At 34.7% G+C, this 25,457-nt stretch overlaps 2 protein-coding genes across 2 annotated transcripts in view; both read left to right on the top strand.

Moving 5' to 3' along the window:
• The first annotated feature begins 1,446 nt into the window (after positions 1-1,446).
• On the top strand, positions 1,447-21,561 carry LOC100370877 (protein SSUH2 homolog). Its single transcript, XM_002740269.4, has 12 exons — positions 1,447-1,708; positions 3,929-4,271; positions 5,257-5,402; positions 5,965-6,094; positions 6,399-6,459; positions 8,767-8,891; positions 9,178-9,240; positions 9,936-10,039; positions 10,610-10,702; positions 11,864-11,966; positions 14,873-14,977; positions 15,497-21,561. The coding sequence occupies exons 1-12, from the start codon at positions 1,683-1,685 to the stop codon at positions 15,641-15,643; spliced, it is 1,446 nt and encodes a 481-aa protein (XP_002740315.1). The 5' UTR covers positions 1,447-1,682; the 3' UTR covers positions 15,644-21,561.
• Positions 20,287-25,457, top strand: part of LOC144363047 (protein SSUH2 homolog) — a 25,601-nt gene continuing 20,430 nt past the window's right edge. Inside the window, exons 1-2 of the mRNA XM_078013981.1 lie at positions 20,287-20,364; positions 21,388-21,452. Of these exons, the coding sequence (XP_077870107.1) occupies positions 20,287-20,364; positions 21,388-21,452 (143 nt within the window). The remainder of the gene's footprint in view (positions 20,365-21,387; positions 21,453-25,457) is intronic.

Raw genomic sequence — 25,457 nt, 5'->3', positions numbered from 1 at the left:
ACACATGGAGCTAAAAAAAGAAGGAGACTGGACTGGTTTTAATCCTACTTGAGTCTTTTGTTTTAAGCTGATTATTCTTTTGTGTTTACGCGCCTTTCATGTCGATGACTTCTGCTGGCTGCCGTCACACTGATTATTCAGCCGTCACTGCCTTCCTGAGGTGTGACGATCATTTTTGTTCTGCGCAGTTGACGTCAAAGGTCGGTGAACATGCGCGTAGCGGTAATTACGGAAGAGTGTCGTCAGTTCTACAGGTCTGCGTTTGAGTCATGGAAATCGGACGGGTTTTCAGCAAGTTATTACAATGTATGTGGTTCTCGTAATGTCGAAAACATTGCTCACAAGAAATTGATTTTAAAATAAAATACTTGGCCGCAGACGATAAAATTACTACCGATATATAGTGTTTTCCATGTACTTTCCAACAAGCTTGAATTGAAGTTCGAGCTCCCATGGCCAAATTCACAATCACGTTTTTCATTTCTGTTCATCTGTCCTACTTCCTGTGTGGGCCCTCATAGACAACACGTGCCTTGGATTAGCTGCAGTTCTGTAGCTCGCTTGGTTTCACTGTCGGTTATTTTGTTCGTCGTGGTGTTAACGCGAAACCAGGGAGCTACAGTTCCATCCAGAACTGCAGCTAGCCTTGGATAAACGACGCGTTAAATTTGAGCTCCGGTAAATTCTATTTTTTTCGTAAAATCTTTTTCCGCGGACGCCGAAATTTAGTTAAATAGTAAGCTGACCTATTCTACGCCATGTTAGGGTAGGTGCCAATAGCGGCACATCACGGCCAAACCGGCAATCGCCGATTGAGTTTGACATGCGTTGCGTTGCTTTGATTTGTGTTGATAGCTCATATTAAGGAATAGGGGATAGTTATATTGTGGCGGGTTGGAAGTTAACGATACTTTGTTCCCCACTACATTCCATCACAATTACTTGTGTATTACACATCACCAATTTAGAAGTTACTGTGTAATTCTGGCCATGTTTTTTTCCTACTTGAGTCTTTATAATTTTTTTTTCGTCCCTCACCCTGCTTTGTAATAACGACCGAACTCATCCGAGAACGTCCGATCATGACTAATTAAATATTCACGTCCAGTAATCCCCCCATAAACCCGTCAAGTGTTATCTGTTGACCAAATAGTCGGCAGAAGTCATGGTAACAATAGCATCAAAGGGAGTTCACTCTCCTTCTTTTTTTAGCTCCATGGTTCACACAATATTTCGACATTGAATGGATATCTAAGCTGTAAGGAATTATTTTAAGTTTCTTTTCTGCTTGATCTCATAACAAAACTTATATGTTATTTATTCGCTTCTTTAAGTTTTACGTTCTAATGAGAATGTTTTGGAAATTCCAATACGAAAAAACAAGCGACTTGTATACATGAGAGTAACACCCCCTGAAGAGGTTACAGATAGTCACGTGAGAATCATCACTCCCTTCGTTTGATCAATGTAAACAGTGAAACACATTGATATGCGAGGTCTTCGCTTCGTAAACTGCTGTGACTGTGAATCATTTCGTTAGAGTCATTCAGAGGTTCCGAACGCTTCCGCAAGTGGCGCAAAAATAGCCTGACTTGTCTGGTGAAATTACGACGCAAGCTCAGAACAGTGTGTCGTACAAGACGCAAGTTACTGAAACTCGACCAACCTCTAGACAAGGCAAGATGAGCGAAAAACAACCACTGTTAAGGTATTATTTATTCCTAAGGCGTCGATATAGGGTCATGCCGAGGACAACAGAGTACACCATATAATAAAATTCACGACAACAGCATGCTTTACCACACGTTTCTGATTTCACTTCCGGGTTTAATCTTGTATACGTTACCACCGTTGAGGGACGGTGACGTTACGTGGCTTGTTCACGCCCTTGAAAACCTCTACATTCTTGGGGTTATCATGCATATACCGTATTTGTTCTATTAATTAGTAGCGCATATTTTTGCACTTATAATAATGAAAGTAGTGTAACTATAATCCAAAAAATAAGTCATAATGATTTAGTACTGTAAAATGACTAATTTTCACTGGGTTTAAATTTCACTGATTTACCATTTCAGGCATATTCAGTGGGTTTTAAATTCACGGTTTCGTCATTTAGATAATGCGTTCTATGCTAAATTTTACATATTCACTGTGTTTTAATTTAGCGCATTAAGCTAAATTAAAACCCAGTGAATAATTACCCCCTTTACAGTATACAATAAATCCAATTGTTATGCCCTTCTAATAAAGTAAATACAGTATTTGTTTTTCTGTAAATACATGTACAGAATATGACAGTGAACATCATACTATGATACCTGGCACATACCACTGTCTATATATACCAGAATAAATTGCACTCCTGTTGCTTTATTGGTGGAGGGGTGGAGTAGGATTACTAAATGAATTATTTGATGGTTAGAATTTTCAAAAATGACAGGAAATAAATGTACTAATAAATGCATATAAACTGAATGTTGGCGATATCTTTGGCTGACTATTTGATTGATTGTACAGATTTACAGACATTCAGTTCTGTTTCACTGCAGTACTCTCAGCAATATTCATTAAGAATACAAAAGTACTACCAATTTGTTTTTTGTTGTACCATATTTACTTTATTAGTATTGCGTATACTTTAATACATACATAACAGAGGTGAGTCTATGTTCACAATAAATCATATTTTAATAATCCAAAATACATAATATCTCAGACCACCAATAAACGGACTGGCAATGCTATTGTTTAGAGGTGTCAATCAACATAATCCCCGGCGAACGTGTGTCTCGGCTATGCTGGTGGCTCACGTTTGGTGAATTTTGCCGAATGGCGAGTACACACATCTGAAATCCTCAGTCTCGCATGCATTTCAGTCATTCTCTGTATTCAGTTCAGATCAGATCACCTGGAAATGACAGAATTTCCTTTGATTTGCCGAATAATATAATTTTTAGCCAAAATTTACCATATTTTAAGAAAGTAATGATTATTTTAATGTATATATAATGTATCTTTATATTAATGTTGAATGTATAATGAAGAAAAAGGAACGACTTTTACCGTAGCATATTGAAAGTATGATACATCAGGGCAAAAACTGTACCAGTCAATTAAATTTAGGCAAAATTAATATAACGGTTTCGAAATAGTACTGACGTGATGTTTTGATTTTGTACATTGTGTGTAGCAACTTCGCGTCAAGAGAACGCTCATTAATTATTTCCATCTGATTTATTTTCACTGCTATTTAGTTTGACCTTCAACTGAATTTTATACTTTCTGTTTTATTTTTACCTGGACCTGTTTTATGAATGTTAGTGGGCCTGTGAGAATCACTAATGCTAGGAAAATCTGAAACTTCGGTCTGACCTTTCATGTCACTTCTTGTTGAAACAGTTTCTCACAAAGTCGTGCATTATCATGTGACTTCTTGGACATTTTCTTATCTCCCCCGGTTGTTTATAAGATTAAAATGTTATTGCAATAGTAAACCCAAAACTCACGTAAGATCAAAAGAAATACCTGCATTGCCAGTCTGTTTATTAGTGGTCTGAGTTCTAGGAGAGCAAGTATGGCAAAGAATAAATATTAGTTTATAGTAATATTTTCAGTAACTGTTAATTTTTTAGCTCCGCTGGTGAATTTGTCAAGCGGAGCTTATCATAGGAGTGATTGTCTGTCATCATTATCAACCGTTGGCGTCCGTATCAACTTTTTACTTCTTTTTGAATATTATAGAAGTCTTATTCTCTGATACTTTGTGTATATATTTATTTTGATCGAACTAGTGAAATTAAATACCAGTAAAAATGATTGTTTTTTGAGTGTATGGACACTGTAGAATGTAGAGTGTATTATGTTGCCTCATCCAAGCTGTCATTTGAGGGCCAGTATTTTACTGTATCTTAATGTTTATTTATAGTGGACCTCCATACCCTGGCAATCCTCAAGGTCAACCACAATATCCAGGAACCCAGGGACAGCCACCATATCCATATCCATCGGCCCAAGGACAGCAACCATACCCACCAGCCCAGGGACAGCAACCATATCCACCAGCCCAGGGACAGCAACCATACCCACCAGCCCAGGGACAGCAACCATACTCACCACCTTCTGGGCAGTCTCCTTATCCAGCAGCAGGGGGCGCTACCCCTGGTTATCAGAGTGGATACCCAGCAGCCACTAGTGGAAATCATGTTGACACACCAACGTGGCAAGGTGAAGTTCCTGATGATGACCCAGATGAAAACCCAAATGTGCAGGTATGGTGGATCAATCAAGTAATATAATATAATATAATATAATATAATATAATATAATATAATATAATATAATATAATATAATATAATATAATATAATATAATATAATATAATATAATATAATATAATATAATATAATATAATATAATATAATATAATATAATATAATATAATATAATATAATATAATATAATATAATATAATATAATATAATATAATATAATATAATATAATATAATATAATATAATATAATATAATATAATATAATATAATATAATATAATATAATAATTTAATATAATAAAATATACGCAATATTCCCTCTAATCTGGCACCTTGTGAATCAAAATTGTCTTTTGGATAATTTTCGGGGGGGGGGGCTGTTCGACTGAAAAAAACATGATTTTTTGAGTTGATTGGATGAGTACGATAGTTGACTACAGTCAAAACAATTGATCAAATTATTTTGACATTTACTATATGCTGTTGTTTACAAAACTCAGTTGAAAATATATGAAACTAATTATGTCACAAAACACAGGTCAGACTTGCATGAAAATTGTGATTTTGAGTCATTAATGATTGGTTTTTCCTATGGTAAAGTATTTTGTACTGGGAATAAAAAAAATAAATAAAAAAAAAACATGTGTCAAAATAAATAACCTGTATTTGTTAGGTTGAATTATACACAGTCTTCATTAGTATCTTGATTCTGAACAGACAGGGTCGTACTGTAAAATACTTTATTTTAGCTGGAATTAATTTTTGCGGAAAAGACTTTTTGGGTGTTTTGTTTGGAATTTATTTTCACTGATTTTTGATGAGTTGAATGTAAAATATGGGGAAAAGTGTATATTCGCTGGAATTTTACAGTATGTTTATTTTGAATATTCTGCCAAATTTCCATTCTCAAGTTAATTCCAACATAGTTTTTGTTGTTGTTATATCATTAAATATTCAGCATAATAAATAATATTCATATTCAGCCTCCATCAGCGACAGCCCCACCGCTTGAGAAAATGGACCAATTTTCAGGGTATGAAAATATGGAAGGTACACCATTACAGCCACCTCCTAGCTACAATGAAGCACTTCACTCACAGCCACCACAGAGCCAAGATATGGCAACAAGGTAACTATAATATAAGTGTTAATAATTATGTCTTCCCCAAGCATTATGTCATGTTTGGTTTGGACAAACAGAAAATAATTAGAATGAAAGAGTAATGGATTTGTATTACTGTTACATTTATTTCTGAAATTTTGTCAATTTAGTACAATTAGTCAGGTTCACTATGTTAAGAAATGTAACTTCATTCAATTTTTTTTTGGAGATTAGCAAAACTATACATTTTTTAGAATCTTCAGAGTAATGGAGAATCTGAAAACCAATGTTGGCATTTGCACAAACACCAGGATGGCCGCCATCTTGGATTTGTAAAATGGCCGCCATAAAATACATAATTTATGATATCCCACCTTCAATTCAACCTTGAAACATAGTTAAATAGGCTAATACTATGACTAAATATGGACATACATCTTGATAAAAAAATTTGAAAAAAAAGATAATAATTAAATAATTCTGCAGTGTTATTTTGTGAAGTATCAACGAATTCAGTGACTTTATGATGGCAGACTATTTTGATGGTTTATGAAAAGCTTGTTGAATTCTTGCATCATTTGTTTTGCAGAGTACCAGTTGTTTCTGAAGAACAAGCAAGAAATGCATTGCTCGACCATGTTTCTCAGAATTGCTGTTTTGGTTCGAAACCAGCAAATGAATTGATCTTCACCAATATTCTCCCATCAAGCGCATTCCATGTAAGTTTAAATAGATTGTGTGTGGTACATGCATATGTTCTAATTCAGTTATGCATGGTTTAGGCTTGTATATTGTTAGAAAGCGCTAAGTAATCATACTATGCCCATATTATAGTTACATTACATGTATGTATATACTTCAAATTGTTCGAATGTGGTTTAATTGACTTGATAATGTTATGTACTGTTCCAGCAGTGTTTTCTTGGAGAATGCCTGTAGTCTATACCATCTCTCTGATGAAATTGACACATACATTTTCAATTTAATATGTGGTACTTTTGTGATGTGATTTCTCCCTCTCAGTATTCATTGGAATCCTACACTGAGAAAAGGTCAACTAAATGGGCCTATGAACCATATCATGGTGAGTAAATAATAATATTATACATATATGGTGTTTTGAATATAAACTATAACTTTTGACTTAATTTTGCATATTTGTTTTATAGTTTATGCAAATTTGTTAGTCCCCGTTCGGACGTAGTCCGAAAACGGGGACTTATGTTTTGCCCTGTGTGCGTCCATGCGTGCGTCCGTGCGTGCGTCCGTGATCACCTGTATCTCGAACATGCATAGACCGATTAAGTTCAAACTTCACTCATACATCACACATTATATGGGATATATGCACATGCATTTTTTTCATGATCCGATTAACGATAGCCGAATAGCGGCCATTTTAAGGTCGAAAATGCATCAAAATCACACATTTTCACCATTCCGGACCCGGATCTCAGTTATGCATGGACAGATTTTGTTCAAATTTGGTACATACATTAAACATAATAGGACCTTGGTGCACGTCATTTTTTTTGGGGGATCGGGTTTGAAATGGCCGACTGGCGGCCATTTTGTTTTAAAGAATTCAGTTCTGGATCCGTATCTGAGACATGCTTGGATTGATCGAGTTCAAACTTCACACACACAAGGTACATCATGTCACAAGTATGTATGTGCATTTCTTTCATGATCTCATTAACGATAGCCAAATGGCGGCCGCTTTAAGGCCAAAAATGCATTGAAATCGCACATTTTCACTATTCCGGACCCGGATCTCAGTTATGCATGGACGGATTTCAGTCAAATTTGGTACATACATTAAACATAATAGGACCTTGATGCACGTCATTTTTTTGGGGGGATCTGGTTTTAAATGGCCAACTGGCGGCCATTTTGTTTTAAAGAATTCAGTTCTGGATCCGTATCCGAGACATGTCTGGATTGATCAAGTTCAAACTTCACACACACAAGGTACATCATGTCACAAATATGTATGTGCATTTGTTTCATGATTTCATTAACGATAGCCAAATGGCGGCTTTTTTAAGGTCGAAAATGCATTGCAAAATCGCACATTATCACCATTCCGTACCCGGATCTCAGTTATGCATGGACGGATTTTGTTCAAATTTGGTACATACATTGAACATAATAGGACCTTGATGCACGTCATTTTTTTTCCGGATCAAGTTCGAAATGGCCGACTGGCGGCTATTTTGTTTTAATAAATTCAGTTCTGGATCCGTATCCAAGACATGTCTGGATTGATCAAGTTCAAACTTCACACACACATGGTACATCATGTCACAAATAGATATGTGCATTTGTTTCATGATCTGCTTAACAATAGCTGAATTATGGCCATTTTAAGGCCGAAAATGCATCAAAATCACGTATTTTCACAATTCCGGAACCTGATCTCAGTCATGCATGGATGGATTTTGTTCAGATTTAGAACAATGTGTTGTACATATGCAGGTGCATTTCGGTCATGATCTGCTTTGAATGTATATGTCACTCAAATATGAACGGAACGGGGACGTGTCATTGACAATGACTTGTTCCATACATGATGATTTTGTGGGAGTTTATATGCAAATGTATTCCATACATGGTGATTTTGTGGTAGTTTATGCAAATGTGTTCCATACATGGTGATTTTGTGGGAGTATATGCAAATGTATTCCATACATGGTGATTTTGTGGGAGTATATGCAAATGTGTTCCATACATGGTGATTTTGTGGGAGTATATGCAAATGTGTTCCATATATGGTGATTTTGTGGGAGTTCATGCAAATGTGTTCCATACATGGTGATTTTGTGGGAGTATATGCAAATGTGTTCCATACATGGTGACTTTGTGGGAGTTTATACAAATGTGTTCCATACATGGTGATTTTGTGGGAGTATATGCAAATGTGTTCCATACATGGTGATTTTGTGGGAGTATATGCAAATGTGTTCCATACATGGTGACTTTGTGGGAGTTTATACAAATGTGTTCCATACATGGTGATTTTGTGGGAGTATATGCAAATGTGTTCCATACATGGTGATTTTGTCAGAGTTTATACAAATGTGTTCCATACATGGTGATTTTGTGGGAGTATATGCAAATTTGTTCTATATCTGGTAACTGCATTGAATTATAAATTACACAAATTTGCACAAATTTGAATCTTAGAAAATTGGTTTACAATTTTGCTCTAGTGCATCTCTGAAAATAAAAATGCATTTATTGCAAGTGTGAGCATTGAAAAATTACCACATACACACACCTGTTATTTACATATAAACAGTACTTGTATTAAAAAGTAAACATTTATATTGTGCTAGAATTATTCCATTTATCATTTCACTTGAATGAATACTGTGTTTTTCAATGAAAGGGCAAGTAATTGATGGGTCATTCAATGGTGTAGCGCCATCTCCGTGGGATATAGAGGCAAGACCTCCTGCATTATTTCAGTCGCACACTGTAAATATGGAAGTACCACATACAGCATCTGTCAAGGTAATTAACAAATACTCGCCGTAATATGTATGATTTATTTCAATAATGTAACATAGTATACTTAATATATTAATATGAGGTAATCACTATATGCGTGATGTCTGGATGTTTACATTTATTGTTTTTATCAATCTTCTTGATCAAACTTCATAATGTATGAGGAGGAGGACTCATGTGAAAGATGATACGTGCCTATACCCCACCCAACATTACAAAAAAGGATGGTACGCTGTGACTGTGACTGTGACAGATTAAATTTAAATTTCTGAAATATTTATGTTTTTAGCCTTGTCATGACTGTATTGGTCTGGGTAGAAAACGATGTTATAATTGTCATGGTAGAGGAAGGGTAAGTTGATTAATCGTTGCGATTTGTATCAATATTTAGTAATTATTGTATCTGTAAATACATTAATGAGTTACAATTTTGCATGACTGTACTGGTCACCAGTATGTAGTGGTTCTTGCTCTGAACTTGTTAAGATTGATGGGTTCTAGAGTTAAAATCTGGACTTGAACACAAACAAGTAAGGGATCAACTGGTACCTTGTGTGAGAATGTCACAGATGTAGTGGGTATGTCAAAGACAATTGGCTAAGATTCATTAACCAACATAGTTTGGGGGAATCTCGTTTATTTTAGGTCTACATACAGACCAGGATATATAGCCTATTAAATTGGCATTTACGTGTCCACTCAGTATGTGGCACTGTTGCCTGGCACAAATTACCAAAACTAGTTTATATATGATTAAAATTTTGAGTCTGTACGTGTATCTAAATTGTAATTTCTGATTCATAATTTCAACCTGAGTTACGTATGGCCCAGGTTGCCAAAAGTTGTTAACATCATGGAAATAAGCTAAGAACAAAATTTGTTTTCAGTGTTGATGTATGCGATTTCTTACATATCAACTAGTTGTCACACAAGTATATCTATAGAATTATCAATTATGAATACTATCTATGGTGAGTGATTTATTTTTCATTTTTTCTGACGCTGTATAACCAATCTCTATAGTTACTATGATGTATATCATTTCAGACTCGATGCCATAGTTGCCATGGACACGGTCATTCAACTCATTATATCAATGGTCATCATGAGAGACGCCATTGTCATTTTTGTCATGGCCATGGGAGAAAACGGTGAGAATCTTGTTCGCTTTAAAATATATATACATATACTTAGAAGTTTTTAAGATTTGATTCCAACCAATCAGACCACTTGTATATTTGTAAATAAAGATTAATTTCTTGCTACATTGTTTGGAAAAAATGTATGTACGTCGATCATTATCCTCAATCCTTGAATATAGTATTCTACATTGCAGTTTGTCAAACTTGTCAAACAAATGTCAAATGTATCCATTTTCAAATCAGAGATGCTAGGGTTAACATTGAATAACATGCGTTACATGTGTTATTATTAGATGGCGTACTGTTCACGAACACATTTCAATCTATACCTAATGCATGAGAAATGTGAACGGTTGTGGATTTCATTTAAGGGGTAATCTGCAAAGCTTTGTTTTTATTAAAAAATATTAGGTTAGTTTTGTTTTTGTTGTGCGCTTTACAGTGCATGTATGTTTTGGAAGATATTATTAAAAAAAAACTTAGTGTGCAGAGTAAGAAGTACTCCTGAATCATTTTGTTGTACACAGTGCATGTCTGCAAAAGTAAAACAATAATTGATGTTCTACATTTTTGCTGCAGGTGCTTTGTCTGCAATGGTCATGGTCACACTGCGTGTCATACATGTAATGCTAGGGGTCAACTGAAGTGCTTCATCAGACTGACTATTGAATGGTAATATTTTATTTATTAATTTACACAGCTTATGACTTGGAATTAATTTTTGCTATTTTCGCTGAAGGAATGATTCAGTGAAAATAAAATCCAGCGAATATACCTTTTTTTCCTATGTTTTACATTAAACTCGTCAAAAATCAGTGAAAATAAATTCCATACAAAACACCCAAAAAGTCTTTTCAGCGAAAATTAATTCCAGCGAAAATAAAGTATTTCACAGTATAATCTTTTTCTACTGAATATAAAACAGCTAATTGATTGAATGGGAAAGCAACCTCATTATGCAAATTACAATCAATGCAGTTGCCCTGCTTTTACTGCTAATCATAAAAAAAAAACACGTGAACCAAGTTTTGATGATTTTGTTTAATGTTTTATCCGAAGGGACCTTGTTTAATACATCAAGTACAATTTATTATATAATACATTTTTGCATTTGATGTTTTGTGAATCAGAAAACTCTATTACAATTCTTTAAGTTACCTCCATGCACATGCTGCTTGACTTTGATTGTATCTGAGAATTTAAATATGATTAGTAGAATTGCTATCACTGCTGTATTAATGAAGTCCAATATTATGCACATATGATAAGATGCATGAAAATGTTGCCATGTTTCATTAACTTAATGTAATTCAATATATGTGCAATATATGACCTATTGTGAGAGATATATACACTGATTACGTAACAAAATCAAACTTGATTGAAATCATCCCAAAGTGGTTAATATAATATCCATATTTGAAAGAAATTAGATATGAAACTGTAACCACAAGATAAAGTTTTAAAACAATGACAGACATTTCCCTTCATATTCCTTTCCCTGTATCTACAGTAATACAGGCAAGGTAAAAATAGTGTACTGTTATATATTTCTGTTGTTTTTAGTTTTATTCCTCAAATAATTGAAATGCATTATGGGAGAACTACAATGCACCTTGATATCTGACATTTTTAAAAATTGTATACTCCTACACATGTGAACTCACCCCACACACAAGTGGATTAGCATAAACTTACCCCATTGCAGTATTGTATTCTCTTTTTCATCTCTGGGAACCATCATCTAAAAAAACTAACTTAATTTTTTGTGTACATGCAAATGTTGTTGTTATTATTATTATTATTGTTTTGTTTTTATTTCAACTTTATTAGGATTGTTCACCATGATGACCATGTTGTGGAAAGAACTTCATTGCCAGATGAATTAATTCGCACTGTGTCTGGCGAGACTGTCTTCAAACAGGAACTTCCTAGGGTGAGTTTTGAGAATTAGACACAGTATATATCAAGGTTTTCAATTTCAAGTTATATTAAGACTAAGTTTATATTTTGCATTTACTAATTAGGCAGTAAACTTTTTCCCTTGATATTTATAATAAATGTCAGAACGCAGTTGAATCCAACAATTTTATTTCATCAGCCAATAGAAACATCTCGTTTCAGTTTCATTCATGAAATTGATAAATACATACGTGTATAAAAACCTAAGGAATATGTTAACAGTAACAGTTAACAGTGTCAACAATATACAAACTTCTGTGAAAGCTTAATCAACTTATAACAAAAAATCCAACGGTTGAAAAAGCTACGCTGTCCTATAAGAACATTGTGTCAGCCAAGTCATGCAATAGTCAACCATAATTCAAAATGCAAAAAAAAAACCCCCAAAAAAACAGTTTTCTTCTGGCTGTTATGGACTTAACTTTGTCAAAGAAATTGTTCACAACCAATTGATTAAAACATAGATGATGTCAAATATTCTATATTGTCACACATCCCCCTCATCCCCTCTTGAAAAAATAGTTATTTACACCTGAAATATATTAATCAGGCTAATAGTTTTTAAGAAGTCAAAATTGTTAGAAGTAATTTTGTAATAAAATTTACATATTATAATCAAACAGAAATGGCTGATCCAAGTACAAAAAAGTATGTACAATTAATGTACATATCAAGCATGACAGAAATCAGTTTTAAAAAAAGAAGTTGAAAATCTCATTTATTACCATAAAATCAACAATATTTGCTAAAAATAGAGAATTAATGATATGAAAACAAATCTGAAAGAGGTCCACCAAGTTACATGTACATGTACTTTTAAATCAAGGGTGAGTTTTCAAGAATAAGTCAAAAATATCATTTTTTACCGAAAATAACAGAAATATTTTCTAAAAATAAAGAACTAAATACATTCACAAAAAATGAACAAATCTATCAATAGGTTAATGGACCCGTGATACCTACATAATTAGTATCAAAGCAATGAGCCTGTTTACAAGAATACAAAACGAAGCCGAAAATATAACTAAGAATGTGAAAAAATATATGCTAAAAATAGAGAATTAATGATATTGTCACGAAAACAAGCAAATATGACACAGGTCCACCCAAGGTACTTAATATCTATTGGTAGTATCAAAGCAATTGAGCTGGTACTTTTCAAGAATAAGTCAAAAATTTAATTGTTGATGGACATCTGAAAGTCACCTATATGAACAGCTTTGTAGAGTTAAAAAAAATATGTCAGCTATAACATATTTGCTCTATAATCATAATTCTATAGTAATAGAATATGGTATATGAGAGACATTCAAGAAATGTTTAGAAAACTATTGTAGATGGTTATATGTTAATGAGTCAGTAACAATTGTAATGTTTTATAGAAGTTAAAATATCATTCAGTTCAATTTTGCAAAATACTTTAAAACATGTTGAAAAAGCGACATGCAATTTTCGCGAACTGTGGTAAAATGATGTAATAGCGAAAATTTTGCGAATTTCTCTTGTCATTGTTGATTCCCTGTTTTCACAATACATGTCTGTCGTTCGTCAATACAAATGTACCGTTATCATCTCCATAAAAACAAAGAAAAACTGTCAAGTGTAATTTGAGTTTGTTTGCAGTGATAAAAAACAGATTCAACAGGGGTTTGAAAAAGCCGGTATCGTTGCTGCGTTACATCCAGAACATTGACCTTTTATGTTACTAAGTACTACCAATTCCCATAATAATATATCAGTATTACTTCATTTATTTATTTATTTTCATTAAAATAATGACCGCAATGAATACGTTTATTTTTTGTGTTAATTTACTTTTCAATCAAGTGTATCTATCATGTCAGTACGTTTTTTTTGTATTGTTTAAGGCGCAGTCACACCATGACGTTCTGGCTAGCGTTCTCTGGCATTTGAGGAAACGTTGGTAGTCGCCCAAAGTTGCTGGGAACGTCGGTAATCGTTGCTGATCGTCGGGAATCGGCGGAGAACGCTGATCAAAAAAAAAAAGTTTTGAACATGCACGTTCTTCAACGTTTATTTTTGAACGCTGTTAAACGTTAAATAATATTCTTCGATTGTTTTGCTAATGTTTGACGCGTTAGACAATCGTTAGTCAGTCGTTGCTCTAGCGTTACTTAGTTGTTACCAATCGCTCGCTTTGCAGTGAACAACTCACTAGCGACCTGTCAACGACCGCTGAACGTACCCCTAGAGCACATAAAGCGTGCGACTAACGTCAAATTAACGACCTAACGATAGATACACGCTCAACACGCTCACTTAACGTTTAAAAGTCATTCGTTGCGCGCTAGTGACACGTTAGCACACGTCAATGATTTCCAGGGGTATCTTACTTGGTCGCTCATTACACACTCCTCGTGCGTTAGGAACACGCTAGTCATACGTTAGGGGCACTCGTTAATCGAACGCTGGATGTGTCTACCTCGTTCCAGAACGCTCGGAAATTGGACGATTGGAACATTCAGAGAACGCTGACCAAAACGTTATGGTGTGACGGGGGCTATTACAAAGTGCATGTTGAGAAAAAAAGACATTGTTGGTGCTAAATTCGCTAGAAAGACATGTTTGCGAAAAAGACATGTTTTACAGTAGTCAATTTCCCATCACTGGAAATTAAATAGTTTACAGTATCAGTGTTGTCAAAGGAAGTTTAATTACCATATCTGCATTAATTACCGAGGTGTTTCTGTGGTCAAAATTACTAATATTCTATACATACAGCAATTTATTGTGCTTTTAGTAATCTGTTCGAGATGTGCTGCTAATACAGCTAATACGGTATACAAAATTATTGTAAAAAACAGTGAACATTATTTTTTTTTAAATACAAATTATATAAACAATGAAATTTTTATATAGGTTTGGCCAATCAATCATTTTCCAGATGTAAATATCAATGAAGCATCTAAAAATTTGGTACAGCGTCACCTGACGGGTTTTCAAGCAGAACGTATAATTATGCAGGTATAGTCTTTTATTTTTACAAGAATGTACATTGAAGTGTCTGGATATCAGTGTTTCTTATATACTACTAATCATTATTACATTATCATCTACAATAGAGTTTCAAGTTATAACGCAATTAATTGGTGTCCAGGTGAGAATGGAGCGTTGATTTCCACCTCTCACAATTTGTTAGGTGGTTTTCTTGATTCCTGGTGCTCTAGTTAACCATTGACCATTTATGCTGCTAAATCACCCCCCCCCCATGCAGCTGAAATTGGTATATTACCCCCCCCCCCCCCCTGCATCCAAGTTTCTAATATTTTAACTCGAAAGTTGTCAATTGTGTATACAAAGCAAAATTTATAGAAATCAGTTTATAAACACACTCAGCTTCGTGTATTTACAAGATGCTGACCCATTACTGTTACATTTATAAACATACTTACTTTTACTTAAATATGTTTATTACATTTTTTTTTTTAATTTCCCTTAATCTTGTCTAAAAAAAATCTTCTTCTTCACCATTTTTTTTTTCAGCGTCATAAAGTTCGAGTTATTCCAGTTGCTAACATCCATTGTCATTGGAACAACAATAGTTTCTCGTACTTTGTATATGGATTTGAACACAAAGTGCATGCACCAGACTACCCCCAACAGTGCTGCTGCGGATGTACATTACTGTAAACCACCACTAGAGGGCGACATTACACCTGACAAGATATGATTTTTCTATTTCAGTGTTTGGTTTGTTTAATATTAACAATCAGATTTGATTGCTATAATTATCCAGTATGTCAACTGCATAGATAAATTAATTTTTTTGTATGTGAAAAAATTAGTTGTTAACCACAGGATAGGTTTTTAATTGAAGAGAATTTTAGGGATGTATATCTAGAAACTTCATTCCCATAGAAACAGGGAATTTTATTTTTTCTCTCTTAGTCACATTTTTCTTAACATTGGATTTTTTGTGTATCTAATGATACATTGTTTCCAATACTGTCTATCTCCACAACAGAACATCTTGAATTATACCACACTCACATACATGACATTATAGCATTTTACAATCCACTGTATACAACTGTTATTTCAGTTCCATATCTGTACACATTGAATTACACAATATATATTTACATATTTTATTGAATTGCAGTAACTAACATTTCACAGAAGTGAATAATATTTGTATACATAGAACTCGAAAAATATAATTGTCAACTTTTATTATTTTTTTTATTCTCTGGACTCAAGAATGACAGACCACATAAACAACTATGCTTTCTGTGACATGGTTCAATAAGAATGAATATATATATTTTAAATTGTAAAATATAAATACCTGATTTGGGTAGTTCTTAGGTATTTAACCCATAAAAGAATGCCATAATTTATCTTATAATAGTACTGTAGTAAACAAACAACTGTTCCATGTGAAGAGCTTATGAGGTAAGACCTTAAAGCAGATTGCATACTTTGTCCAAGTTCTCCCGCATTCTCGTTACTCATGGTGAAATATACATTGCCTTGTTTATGTAAATAGGGAAAATGTAACCATATAATAATTGTTGTGCAAAATGCTGTAATACTTCCACTAAAAGTCAATTGTGCAATCAAATCTGGATAGCAGCACACTGCATAAATTTTATGCCAATTTTGTTGATCATATTGAACGGAAAAATTGTTAAAAATAAATACTGTGAATCATTGTATTTTCATGATCGATTTTCTCCATCAGACATTCAGCATAATAATTCTATCCGGCCTGTAACAGGTCTGCTTCATCAGACATGCAGCATAATAATTCTATCCGGCCTGTAACAGATCTGCTCCATCAGACATTCAGCATACTAATTCTATCAGGCCTTAACAGGTCTGCTTCATCAGACGTGCAGCATACTAACTCTATCCGGCCTGTAATAGATCTGCTCCATCAGACATTCAGCATACTAATTCTATCAGGCCTGTAACAGTATGCTCCATCAGACATGAGCATACTAATTCTATTAGGTTTGTAACATGTCTGCTCCATCAGACATGCAGCATACTAATTCTATCAGGCCTGTAACAGGTATGCTCCATCAGACATGAGCATACTAATTCTATTAGGTTTGTAACATGTCTGCTCCATCAGACATGCAGCATACTAATTATATCAGGCTTGTAACAGATCTGCTCCATCAGACATGCAGCATACTAATTCTATCAGGCCTGTAACAGATCTGCTCCACCAGACATGAGCATACTAATTCTATTAGGTTTGTAACATGTCTGCTCCATCGGACATGCAGCATACTAATTTTATCAGGCCTGTAACAGGTCTGCTCCATCAGACCTGCAGCATGCCAATTCTATCAGGCCTGTAACAGGTATGCTCCATCAGACATGCAGCATACTAATTCTATCAGGCCTGTAACAGGTCTGCTCCATCAGACATGCAGCATACTAATTCTATCAGGCCTGTAACAGGTCTGCTCCATCAGACATGCAGCATACTAATTCTATCAGGCCTGTAACAGGTCTGCTCCATCAGACATGAGCATACTAATTCTATTAGGTTTGTAACATGTCTGCTCCATCAGACATGCAGCATACTAATTCTATCAGGCCTGTAACAGATCTGCTCCATCAGATCTGCAGCATACTAATTCTATCAGGCCTGTAACAGGTCTGCTCCATCAGACATGCAGCAAGCCAATTATGTCTGTAACAGATCTGCTCCATCAGACATGCAGCATACTATTTCTATCAGGCCTGTAACATGTCTGCTCCATCAGACATGCAGCATACTAATTCTATCAGGCCTGTAACATGTCTGCTCCATCAGACTTATCAATTCAGTAAGACCTTCAGCTTATCATTTCTCTCAGAAATACATTAATACATTGCCTGCTGAAACCTCCCCAAAATCTATAGGAAAAAATATCAACAGGCAATGAGATAATCATTATACTCGACATTTCTCGCTAAACTGAAATAACATAATAAAATGCAATCATTTTTTGGTGGGAAGACACCAATTATTTCAGAACCTTTAATACCTTTGATACAAAACCTGTAGGACTGTAGTGCCAAATCCCAACACATCACCCGTGAATTAACTATTTTGGCTCTCTGCATGTATTTAAAAGATTGGTGGTCTGTCTGTAGAGTAAATTTACGGCCATACACATATGCATCGACCTTGTACACTTCCCTAGTCATTGCTAAGCATTCTTTTTCAACAGTAGCATACTTGGTTTCTCTTGGCAACTGCTTTTGGCTAGGCTACTGAGAAAACGTCTTGGTCATGTTCCTAGAGAAGAGCTACACCTAAGCCGAGATTTGATGCATCTGTGCGTAGCATAAGTGGCTTTGTGCAGTATGGTAGATGTAGGATAATTGAGGAGGTTAACTGGTTAATTTTAGTTCATCTTCCTGACTCTCGCCCTAACTAACCCCCTTTCTTTGTCAGACCTGTTAAAGGCACTGCAATCGCCGCAAAGTTGGGAATGAACTTCTGATAGTAATATGCTAGCCCAAGAAAGGAACGCAGATGCTTTTTGGTTGATGGCCTCTTAGCTTCTCTAATGTTCAATAGTTTGTCATGTTGTGGCTTGAGCTGACCTTCACCAACTATGTGATCCAAGAAGATTCACTTCTTTAAGTCGTGCCATGGCCCAAGTTGCTGTGCGGACCAATATATCGTCAACAAAGCTATCAACGTTCTTTATTCCATCTAGTTCCAACCTTATAACACTGCTAAACGATGTCTGTGCATTTACCAAGCCAAAGGCCATCATGCAGAAGTAAAACAAAGCATTTGGAGCTTCAAATGCAGTTACTGGATGTGACTCCTTTTTCAAGAGAATTTACCAATACCCGCTAGTGAGGTCTACCTTGCTGAAATAATTATCATGTAAAAGCGAAGCAAAAATTTCATCTGAATCATTCAATTGAGCAGCGTCAAAAACTGTGATGCCATTTAATGACAGAAAATCAATGCAGAACATGATGTTGTAATCTTTTTTCTTCACAATGACTATTGGAAGAAGAGTTGGGGGATTTCGACCAAGGGTTTTATTATTCTCAGACGCAACATGGATGATATCTCCTGTCTCACTGTATCTTTTAAGGTATGTGCTATGGGGTAAGGTCGTTGTCTGATTGGGTTGTATGTAGTCAACTTTATCTCATGCTCCCATAGTGATGTTCTTTTAGGCAAATCCTTGAGTACTTCACTATTACTGGGAAAGTAGCTGTCTCAGTGCGTCATCCTGCTCCAAAGTAAGGCTGTCACTCACCTTAACATCATTGGCGTTCTGAGTTTGCTGTAAAAACCGACACCATCAGCAAGTCACCATGTGGTTGTACAGTCTCGTGCCCGTGCTCCAGTTCTGGCTCTGCTTCAAGTAGCACTGACGCCCGAGTCATCTCATTGGCGGCCGCTGGGCCAACTACATCCTCTGCTTTCCTGCAAACATACAACTTTAGTAAATTGGAATGGAATGTTTTTACTTTACCGCCTATGTCAATCTGATAATCTACATTACCGATTTTTGCCTTCACTGAAAATGGGCCCTTCCACTGCAGCAACAGCATTTTACTTTCTGTTGAAAGGAGTAGCAAAACATAATCACGAACCTTAAACTGATGTGGTTCACTCGTTCTATTTTAAAATAAATTTCTCTTGTCTCATCAGTGCCTTCTTTAGGTTCTCATGTGCGAGCCCACATGTCTTTTCCAATCTTTCCTGCAGATCGATAACATACTTGTAGGTGGTCCTTACCTCAGTCTCCTCTACCTCACCAGTCCACTGGTCTTTGAGTATAGATATCCGACATCTCACACTCCTCCAATATATCAAATCAAATGGCTTGTGGTACCTCACGGTATGCAAATAAAAGTGATGCCAGCTAGCGGTCCCAGTCTTTGGGTCTCTCAGAACTCAGTCTCTTCAACATTTGCTTCAATGTGCCATTGAAACACAGTCCATTACAGACAGGTTGGTGGGGTGTTGTAGTCAACTGTTTTATTGAAAGTAACTGAGTCGCCTCTTGCATGACACCTGATGTAAATTGAGAGCCTTGGTCACTCAAGATCTTCTGCGTTACACCAACCCTACAAAACGCATCCACTAATGCCTCTGCTACTTTAGTAGTCTCAATATTCTTCATTGCCACTGCCTCTGGGTGTCTTGTAGCATAATCTAGTTCAGTTATCGGGAAGATGGGTCCCACAATATCTAGATAGATATAATAGTGTCCATTCACAACCACCTGTGTCCATTCACATCCAGACAACCACGATACACCAGCTGTCGATATAATTACCAAGCCAATGCTGATATGCCGTTACTCTTTTTTATTCCATTCAGCAAAGGACATGACCATCTAAACCAACAAACCTGTCCTGTCTTTACACAGGTATATACGTAAAGCTGGTTATACTATTAGTCTGGTTCTGCAGCATAAACTAGGCGACGAAGAGCCTAACATGCCCTAACAAGAAGTTAATTAGATCAAAACAAAAAGAAGAACAAAACAAAATTGTTAAATTAACTGACATAAAAAAAATAATTCCCATCAATTTTGGAAAATAATCAATGAACTAAAAGGTTCAAGAAATGATCAATCTAATCCAATTTCTCCCAAGAAAATGGACAGAATTATATGAACAATTACATAATGATTGTCCTGATAATAATAATACTGTTTTTCAAAAACAGATAATCTCCAACATCTATGGAAGTAAAGGACATTTTAACAACTATAATGTAAATAATGAGATATCTGAAAAAGAATCTAGGCAAGCCATCTAAACCTGGCGATTTTCCAGTTGGAAAAGATCTGTATTGTAATTTGTATATATCAATTCGTATATACCCCGATTGAAGGTCATGTATTTTGTGACGTTGCCAATATCTCCGTGTATTGTCGAAATATGTTTTATGCAGTGATAAATTTATATCAATTTATATGGTCGACATTTTTTTTGCTAACAGCGCCATCTTGCATACTCGTTCGTTTTTATGGTGGCAAATTATTAGGTCAGTTGATGATGCTCTCATCTGAAATACAATACAAAATTAAATTAAATTGAGCATTATATTATTCCCAATAAATAAACCTTATTTTAGTGATTGAGCATTATGTATGAATGCATCACATACCACATGTTGTAGGGTTTATAATTTATATTATTTCTATATTAATTTGTATGTATCACTGTGAATTATAAAATAAAAGATATCTGCCTGAAGTGTTTTTGGCTTTCATATTTGTATACACTATATATACAATATATACACTATATAATACTTTTGTGTATCTTTTTTTTACAACAAAACTTTCATGGAATGAGAAAGAAACTGTTTTCCTTAGAATTAGACTAACTTTTTTTATTGATAAATGCCTGAATTATTTATTGATTTTTTCTTTACATTTTAGGTTATTGTAGCTGGAAGATTTTTTTCTCTGTGTAAAAGGGTTTTTGAGGGACTAGGTTGCATTTGGTTAGTACACGCACCAACTCATATCCGGACCACACACTGTCAAATAATCTGGTATTAAATACCAGACATTTGAACAATACCAATAAAAATCCATTGCTATCACATATAACTCTACAGTTTTGTCCATGTACTATACAACAAATAACTCTCTCATTACATTACAGAAGATGCTGAATTGTTCGAGATACGGATATCGAGTTACGAAAATCGAGTCACGAAAACATCAAGTTATAAACATGTCCACACCCACTTTTGCAAAACGACAATTAACAATTAGCTTAACTTCGAGTTCCGGGCAACGCATATTTTTATTTTTGTTAAACGTCCACATTTAGTTCCTCGAATTTTAATGAACAGTTAACCGAACTTCGAGTTACGGGTAACATAGATTTTTTGTTTTGTTTTGTTTTGTTTCGCCAGAAGTGATATACTTAACTATACAACTACATCTGATAATCACCAAGTCTGCAGAATTGCATATTATTTAAATAACTCAATATTAACTAATCACTGTTTGGATAAAGAAATTGTACTTGGCAGGATAAATAAAATGAATCACTTTCTATGTGACATATTGATTAAAGCCTCGTAAACATGTATGTATAATGCTTGCATATGCTTCTTATGAGGTTATTGCATGTTTTGTAATGAAAATGACAAATAATTGGTAGACGAGTTGGTTTTATTTTTATGTGTGAATATGCTTGACCTTTAAAAAAATACATAATAGGACATGAACTAACAGAGGTATCAAAGGAAAATAATTCACCCTTTCTAAATGCTAAAGTCTTTTTTTTAGAAAATGGGTGCTCCTCAATTCAAAAGTAAGGTTCTGCAATAGTATACTTGTAAATTTGTTTTTCATTCTGACCTCTGACTGGTGGCCATGTTAGTCGTAGAAAACATTTGAACGTGTCAAATTTCAAACTTGGGTTTTAATGCATGACTGCATTGTAATTTGAAATCCAAAATGCTGACTGGTGACCATGTTTTATTTTCATACTGTACTTTGTTAATAAGACATTAACATGCTGAATACTTCTGCAACATTTAATTTATAAACTACATCTGTCATTGTTTGTAACTGGTACAGTAATTAAAAACTGGATGGGGACTATGACAGTGACTTGTGTTTCATGGATCCTGTTGCATGGCAATTTCCCTGGAATGCACGCCCTGATTTAATTAAAACTACAAAACATACACCATAGATGGCGTACACGAATTTAGTAATGAAAAAAACAGAAGATGTTAGTAGAAAGGTACGAAAATCAAGATGTTGTTTAACCAAATTTTGTTTAAATCTGGCACATAACTAAAAGGTTTACCAGTTATGTTTGTAATGTAGTGGGAGGGATAAGATGACGCCTTTCAATAAAGAGTTTTCTGACTGTTATCCCTTTCTGCCATTTACCATGTGTTTGGTTTGAGCACAGGGAAACTGGGATTTGCGACACACTTGCACGTGTAGGTATTCCTTTCCTGTAGCCTAAGTTATAATTCACAAGCTGTCTGCAAAGTTCGGTGATTCACTTTGAAAAGCAGTCAAGTTGCCAAAACAACTTGAGGAGTTGCTTTGAAAAGCAGGAAAGTAGCTTGAAAAGCTAAGCAAGTCAACTGCAAAGTCGACAAATCATTTTGAAAGGAGAGAAAGCTGCCTGAAAAATTATGAAAGCCAAGCACAACGATTTGAAGTCACCTTCAGCGATGGAAGAGTTGACTAATAAGTTCGATTTGGGAGACAGGAAGGTCACAAAAGCCTCCTGCAAAGTTCGAAAAAGCAATTTGAAAGGCTGAAAAATGCCTTAAAAGTAACAAAAGCAAATTTCAAATTTCGAAAAGTCGCTTATGAAGCCAGGAAAATTGCTTGAAATGTCAAAAGTGTCTAAAAAGTTTGAAGAGTTGATATGAAAGACGTATAAAAATACATGAAATGAAACTTTGCAAAGTAACTTTTGAGGACAGAAAAGTCATAAAATTTACAGGTACAGTTCGGCAGAATATTTGCTTGAAAAATAACACAGACAAAGTGCAGAAAAAATGCTTGAAAAGCCACGAAAACCATTTGCAAAGTTCGAAAAGTAAAGGCTGGATATTTCCTCAAAAGTAATAAAAGTTGACTGCGATTATATTTAAAAAGTGATAATATTGAATGATAAAAAAATTGAAAAATGGAAAAGATGTTCGAAAACTAAGAAAAAACAGTCTGCAAAATTCTGAAAGTCGTTTTGAAAGTTTCCTGAAAGTATAACAATAGTCATTTAAAAAAAAATAATGCATTAAATTTTTAAAGGTAAGTTCGAAGTTTTGGAAGTGGGAAGGTTTATGATAGACATCTGCAAAGTTCAGATAGCCATTTTGAAAAACAGGAAAACATTGAAAAGTTGCTAAAAAAAAGTTTGAAATTTGCAGTGGTTTAAGAATTGCGGTGAGAAAATGAAATTCGTAGTGGCAATGTTCGGAAATTTGCCTCTCAGGGCAGGCAAGTCTACACAATTTAGCCATGTAGAAAAGTAGAAAAAAACTGCGTGGGAAATCACGAAAACAGTTTGCAAATTTTGAAAATGTTAAACGCAATGTATGGAAAGTCACTTTACAAGATATAATAATTACCTTAAATTTATCAGAACCACAAAGTGTTATTATCACATTAGACAGCAAAAACGTTGCATGAAAAGCAACAAACACAGTCTGTAAAGCTTGAAAAGTCGTATTCGATAGCAAAATGTTCTCTGAATAACAATTTAAAGTTGTCTAAAATGTTCGGAGAATGCACATAAGCTACCTGAAAAGTGAGAAAAGCAGTTGGCAAAAAGAAGCAGACTGCAAAATTTGAAAGGCAGGTTTTCAAAGATTAACGAGTCACTTTCAAAGGCCGGAAGGTCAGCAAAGTTTGAAAAAATCACTTTCAAGGTAGGAAAAGTTCCCTGAAAAATATCAAAAACTGCCTGCCTGCTTACACTAGTAGTTTATATTAAGACATTATACTTAAATTAGTTTTTCCATCATTTTATTTAATGAAATACAAAAAATCCCCCCCAATAAAAACAGGAGATCAAACTTTTCCAACTACAGACATAAAACCAAGTCAAATTCAGATTGTGATTGATAAACTTGCTCTGCCGTGTAATAACTGTTTATGAGACATATCTTTAAATTGTCCACGAATTATTAAATGTCACCTATTACAAATTATAATCAATATATGTGCGTTTCATAATACATTATAGGTATAGATACAAACTCAATAGTTTCATTGTAATTAGTGTTTAATTAGTTAGTGTCTGCTAGAATACAGAAAAATTTTACCATAATTATGATTTTTATATTTTGACATTTCTGCTAATTATTAAATGTCACCCAACATAAATGGTTCATATGCACAATCAACAGTTGCAATTAGTGTTTTAATTAGTGAGTGTCTGCTAGAAAAAGGAAAGAACTACCATAAGTATATTTTTTCAAATTTTGACATTTTCTGCTAATTATTAAATGTTACCTATTGCAAATTGTAATCTATGCATATATGTTTCATACCAGGTATTTCGCGTTTAGATTCACACTCAATATTTGCATTGTACTTAGGGACTTAATTAGAGAGTGTCTGATAGAAAATATGGAAGTTATATCATATTTATATTTATGTTGTATGAGAACAACTTCTCTGACGAGGTTACAGCTAGTCACGTGAAAATCAACACTCCCCTCGTATGATTAATGTAAACAGTAAAACACATTGACATGCGAGGACTTCGCCTCGTAAACTGCTGTGACTGTGAATCATTTCGTTAGAATTTGAGTTATTCGGATGTTCTGATCGCTTCTGTAAGTGGCGTTAAACTAACCTGACCTGACTGGTGAAATTACGACGACAAGCTCAGAACAGTGTGTCGTATAAGACGCAAGTTACTGAAACTCGACCAACTTCTAAACAAGGCAGTCGCCAAGATGAGTAGGTAATTAGTAGTAGTAGTAAATGGTATCTGCTAACGAATAGGGAAGTTC

This window comes from Saccoglossus kowalevskii, chromosome 3 (genome assembly GCF_978046115.1).
Source record: "Saccoglossus kowalevskii chromosome 3, keSacKowa6.1, whole genome shotgun sequence".
Taxonomy (NCBI): domain Eukaryota; kingdom Metazoa; phylum Hemichordata; class Enteropneusta; family Harrimaniidae; genus Saccoglossus; species Saccoglossus kowalevskii.
This window is presented reverse-complemented; position numbering and strand designations above follow the sequence as displayed.

Coding starts and splice junctions, on each gene's coding strand:
- LOC100370877 (XM_002740269.4), top strand. CDS start 1,683: ATGAGCGAAAAACAACCACTGTTAAG. Junction 9,241..9,935: donor ATTGTCATGGTAGAGGAAGG/GTAAGTTGATTA, acceptor ATATCATTTCAG/ACTCGATGCCATAGTTGCCA. Junction 11,967..14,872: donor TCAAACAGGAACTTCCTAGG/GTGAGTTTTGAG, acceptor ATTTTTATATAG/GTTTGGCCAATCAATCATTT.